The sequence below is a fragment of the Nicotiana sylvestris genome, chromosome 11 (assembly GCF_000393655.2).
Source record: "Nicotiana sylvestris chromosome 11, ASM39365v2, whole genome shotgun sequence".
NCBI classification, from domain to species: Eukaryota; Viridiplantae; Streptophyta; class Magnoliopsida; order Solanales; family Solanaceae; genus Nicotiana; species Nicotiana sylvestris.
Window position 1 is genome coordinate 14,884,657 of NC_091067.1, and position 5,961 is coordinate 14,890,617.

General features: G+C 34.4%; 1 protein-coding gene across 1 annotated transcript; it reads left to right on the plus strand.

Annotated features, from left to right (window-relative positions):
* Positions 1-397: 397 nt before the first annotated feature.
* On the plus strand, positions 398-1,387 carry LOC104223576 (metallocarboxypeptidase inhibitor-like). The gene is made up of 2 exons (XM_009775035.2): positions 398-565; positions 785-1,387. Exons 1-2 carry the CDS (start codon positions 499-501, stop codon positions 997-999), a joined length of 282 nt encoding a protein of 93 aa, XP_009773337.1. The 5' UTR covers positions 398-498; the 3' UTR covers positions 1,000-1,387.
* Positions 1,388-5,961: the final 4,574 nt, after the last annotated feature.

The window sequence follows — 5,961 nt, forward strand, 5'->3', positions numbered from 1 at the left end:
ATATAGTCTTGGCTATTTTAGTCTAACTTTGACAATCAAAATGTCTCACAACCACGCAAGATCCATATATACTCCCCCGTTCACTTTTACTTGGCACGTTTTGGCTTTTTACGCCCCTTGAGAAATAATAAATGAAGTACATAATTTACCATGATACACATATTCATTGATGCATATTTTATTAGATTTGGAAAAATGATTTGAAATTAGTAATAAATACTGTGGGTATAACAGTAAAAAAAAGTTTGTCTTCTCTTGATATGCGTAAAGTGACAAGTAAAAATAAAAAAACTATTTTTAGCATACATCCCTAGAAAAAATGGACGGAGGAAGTATATGAAACTTGCGTGGTTGTGAGACATTTTGATTGTCAAAGATAGACTAAAATAGCCAAGACTCTCGAGAAAAGCTTATAAATACGACTTTCGTAAAAGGAAGGAAACGCGTCTATATTGTACTATAAGTCTCTCAACCTTGAAGTTTAACTTCAGTATTACAATGGCTGAAAAGGGTTTCTCATATAAACTCGCTATCATTTTCACCACTCTCCTTGTGGTTATTGCTGGTAAGTCATTTCATCCTCCGTCCCTATTTATGCGAATAATTTAACTTTAACTTTTTTTGTTTTACTCTTAATGAAATAATTTTATAGTCATACAAATATTATGATTTATTTTATACCACAAATTTTTTTAATTCTTAAACTCCTTGCTCAGTCAAAGTGCATCATAAGAGACTATTATTTTTACGAAATTCAATTTTGAATTTTGATTATGATTTGCAGCTTGCTCCACGAAAATTCATGTGATGGCCCTAAGAGATCTACCTAAAGATGTATTACCAATTGCAACAAAACTATTTCAAGAACAATATGATGCAACTTGTGGGAAACCTTGTAATACCAGGGATGATTGCTCTAGTGGTTGGCTGTGTAGTGAATGTTATAATTTTAGTAAGACCTGTGGGCCACTTGTTGGTGATGCTATTATGGGCATGTGATTTCGGTATTACTTCTCCTTCCGACCTTCCAGAGCACCGGACAAGTGGCAGACTTTATACATAGTGAAACCTCGTATTAACAGAGTAACATAGTCCTGTGTTTGTAATAAATAAATAGTCGCTAGCAATCCAGTGCTCTTCTTGTAATTGTTGTTGTTGTGTGTCTTTTGTCTTTGAAATTGTCTATACTCTTGTTTTCAACTTTTAGTCACTTATATGATAAATAACAAGTGACGAAAGTGTCGTTCAAGAAAAAAGTATGATGGACTGATCAAAAACTCTGCAGGTTAAGGGGAAAAAAATCTGCCGCTGTTGATCTGATAAAATACAGCATATGTTTGTAATGTGTTCATCAATTAAATAAAAGAATCATATAATGTATGTGATATATGTATCTTTTGCTTTTATCCCCCTTTGAATTCATTTTCCATTTATTTTACATGGCGTCTCCAAATCTAATACTTTTTTTCTAAAATATACTAAGACATAAGTATCCCTAACCTATAATCGAAATTTCAACGGCACACCTTTCCTTTATGGGGTTCCTATTATCTCTCTGAACTATTTTAAAGTAGAATAAATATGTTCTTAAAATGTCATAACTAGATTTTTCTTGGAAGGTAAAACACAATCGCCCACGTGTGTATTTTATTACTCTTTTTTTCCCCCTCTAATTATGTCCCTTATTTGATTTATTATTTTATTCTGTCATGACTAATAACAACACCCTGACAACAATGAAAACCAAAATTTTAATTCTCCGATTACGGTTTCGTTTCAAAAGATAACATTCCCGTATTATAATGTTTTTGTCGTCGTTGCTGCTGAACATTTTAGATAATGCTGTATTCTGGGCCGGCCCCGGGCCGGGCTTAACGGGCCTGGGCTCTGGCAGTTCCGGGCTTCGTGGGCTCAATGGGTGGAACCTGCCCGTGACGGGCCTAAGCCCATATGGTCCTAGGCTAAATAGGCCGGGCTCGTGGGCTTAACGGGCTTAACGGGTTTTTTTTTTTTTTAATTTTTTTGTTCAAGACAATTTCTTGTAAACCATATCATGACTATATAAAAAATATATATGTAATATATATGTAGAAATCTAATTATTAAAGTGCTTGACGAAAAAGTAAAATAACAAAACAATAGTAAAACTAAATTGCCATGCATAATAAATTAATAAGAAAGTACAACATGAAGCATAAATACGTCTAATAATTTTAAAATAACACAAATTGTTGAAAAATCTTAAAGACGAATTTGCGGATAAATACCATCAACACAATACGTTATATGCCTCTTTAAAATGCCTGTGGTACACCCTGAACGAAAATTTAAGACTCTTCCACAGTTCTTGCATTTTAATATTTGGTCTTCTTCATTTTCTTCAAGCACTTCATAGTAGTGCTAAATAAATAAGCGCACTCTTTCCGAACGAGGCATGATGTAACTTGAAAATTAAGATTGAGACTTGGAGTCTTGAAAATTGGAGATTGAGAGATTGAGAGAAATTTAGATTGAGAAATGAGTATTGAGTATTGAAATGAAGAAGAGGTAAGGGGGTATGTAAGCATTTCATCATCATCCTCACCACCTACCCGAGCATTAAACGTTGCATTAATTGAGTTTCTATATTCATATGCAACTACTAAACTTTACAATTTCATCTAGTCGGGCAAGCTTTAAGAACCTTTCTTTCTCTAAGGCCATATTCATCACATTTTTAAAATATTCTCTATTTCTACTTCTACGGTTTGAATAAAAAAGCCAATTAAGAGTCATTCTAACATTTTCAATTTCTAAATTTAAAATTCGCATACCATCACCGACAATTAAATGATAAATATGACAAATACATCTAACATGGAATATATTCCTAAATGCAGGATTTAGTGTTGTTGTAAGTATGCCTATAACACTAGTGTTACTAGAAGCATTATCCATAGAAATTGCCATTATTTTATCTCTAAAGCAAAAATATCTACAAATATCTGCAACAGTGTTAGCTATAAACTTACCTGTGTGACATGAATTAATTATTCTATACGCAATAATGCGTTTTTGCATTGTCCACTCCTCATCTATCCAATGACTTGTAACAAGTTAGATAATCACAATCATTACCACTTCTACCAATATCAGTAGTAATAGAAATCCGATTAGTTATATGAGTAAATAAATACCGCAAATATTGTTCATATTCATGTTTATATTTATAAATATCGCTCTTAACTGTTGCGCGAGGCCAACCTTTATAAGTAGGATTAAAAACTCTTCTAATATAATGCACCCAATTAGGATTAGAAGGAAAAGAATAAGGTAAGCACATAACGGTAACCATCTTTGCTAATTCTTCACGATCTCTATACGGTCTCCAGTATATTTATGCGCCAGTAATTTCCCACATGTTTTACACTTAGCCTTATTTTGTTCTTTTACTTGAGTAAAAAAATTCCAAACTAATGATGTTTCTAGGCGTTTAGGAGGTTGTCTATTAAAACTAGGGGTTTCTACAGGTGGGTCGGGCGGTAAATCAGTTGGGTTATTAAAAGGACTAGTAGGTGTATCATCTAAATCTGGTTGGGTTTCATCTTCATCCTCATTTTCCTCATCATTTTCAAAGATAGTTTGATTAGGATAAAGAGCATTCATAGTTTCATCATCTAAATTTTGACCTGGTGCAACATTATGGCAAAATTGACTATCGAAAAATTGAAAACAGGGGTTATCACTATCAAGAATAATAGGAGTAGCAGGACGTCTACTAGGTCTGGGTCGGGGAGCTGGGGGAAGGGTAGTAGGTTGGCCACTACTTTCACCAGTTTTAGCTTTACCCTTACCACCAAAAATATTTTTCAAAGAAAATGCCATATTAATTATAATTATACTAAATAAAACTAACAAAACTATAATATTAAAACTTAAGAGTTGGAACGCGTTTACCGAATTGCCGAACAACTTCTTGAAAATTGAAAATCGTTGAAGACTTGAATACTTCAATTCACCAACTTCACAATTTTTCACGAAATTTCAACAATAAAATAAGCAATTATAGTAGAGAGATTGAGAGAGATTGATGAATTGGTGAGTAAAAATGAAAGAATGAGGGGGTATTTATAGTTGAGAATTGGGAAAAAGTGTAATTATATAAAGTTTGGGGGCCAAATGGCTATTTTTGAAAGTTCCAAACGGTCAAAATTGCACCCAACAGCTACTTTTTTAATTTTTGACAGTTGCTATTTTTAATTTTTTTTTTAAAAGTAGCCGTTAGGCCCGGTAAGACCGGCCCAGGCCCGCCAGCCGATCCCGGGCTTAGCGGTCCCGGGCTCGTGGGCTATTTTATCATACCCGGTCCGCCCCGGAATTTTTGCACCATTAAGGACCGGCCTGCCAGACCCGTTTAGCCCGTTAGGACCGCGGCCCCGGTCCCAGCCCGGCCCACCATACAACACTTATTTTAGAAAAGAACTGTATAGTTCCGAAAGAAAGGAAAAAATGCTAGTTTAAATTTGTGTCATAACTAATTAAGTGTAATATTCAATAAAAAGATGACACTTGTACAAGTAATTAGATTTAAATTTATATTTTTTGTTAATATAAAGATAAGAAGAAACCCATAAAAGAGAAAAAGTACCCATCTAAAGTCAATAAAATAATTATATTAACGGAATGGTATTGTAAATGGAGCGCCTTTAGCTTAAATGTATATCCAATGGCATAAATCTTCTCACAAAAATGATGGAATTGGAAAACATGCAACCTAGTATGTAAGTTCTCATAAAGAATGTCACGATCCGGATTTTCCACCCTCGAGAGTCGTGATGGCGCCTACTAGTAAAAGCTAGGCAAGCCAACCAATTGAACTATCCACCTTATTTCTTTTAATCCGATAATGGTTAAGAGCCAACAATTAGATAACAACAGAATTGAATTAGCGGAAGACTGCATTGTAAAGATTTAATAATACTGCTAATACCAATCCATAACAAAACTACCCAAGACTGGTGTCACAACTTCACAGACTGTCTAGGAGTACTACAAATAAAGGTCTGAAAGAAATAAATACAACACTGTCTCTGAAAATACATGAAAGAAACAGGAATAGTAGATAGAAGGAGACGCCAAGGCCTGCGGACGCCTGCAGGACTATCTCGGATCGCCTGATGAACAAGAAACAACAATCTCACTGTGGTCCGAAGTCTACCGCACTGGGATCTGTACACAAAAATGAACAGAAGTGTAATATCAGTACAATCGACCTCATGTGCTGGTAAGTGCCTAGCCTAACCTCGGCGAAGTAGTGGCGAGGCTAGGACCAGACTACCAAATAAACCTGTGCAAGATAGCGTACAAAAATAATAGGAAGCAGATAACAATGATGACAACAATGATCAACCAGGGATATAAATAGCAGGCGACAAGAACACCATAAATGCTTCTCAACAAATAATAAATACAAGTGCAATCAATTAATCAAGTCCTTCAAATATAAATCTTTCGCCTATAAATCCTTCAAGTAATAATCTCTAAGATAATATGTTTTTCAATAAATATATTTCGAATATATTTCCTTCAAATAAATATCTTTCAGATAAGCATCTTTCGAATATAATTCTTTCGAGTAAAGGTCACCTTGTGACACCTCATTTCATAATCATAAATAATATAGGTCTCAGCCCATTTTCATATTTTCACGGCACCTCGTGCCCATATTTATGTCACAACCGCACGGACAACTCACGTGCTATTAAATAAAATCATAATATTTTCCCCGGCACCTTGTGCCCATATATTTCTGTCTCACATTGCACAACAATATTCTCATGTTACTCAGCTCATAGGTTCCATAACCCAATACAATTAAGAATGTTTAAGGAGCATCCTTTAGAAATCATTTGATAAAGAAAATATCATTTTCAATTAAAGTACAATATCGAAGGAATCATTACCTTTAATACGAGAAATTAA

What these genes read in the sequence shown, in the direction of transcription:
- LOC104223576 (XM_009775035.2), top strand. Translation starts at nt 499, where the DNA reads ATGGCTGAAAAGGGTTTCTCATATAAACTCGCTATCATTTTCACCACT. An exon ending in TCTCCTTGTGGTTATTGCTG is followed by an intron (nt 566 to 784) that starts GTAAGTCATTTC and finishes TATGATTTGCAG; the next exon opens with CTTGCTCCACGAAAATTCAT.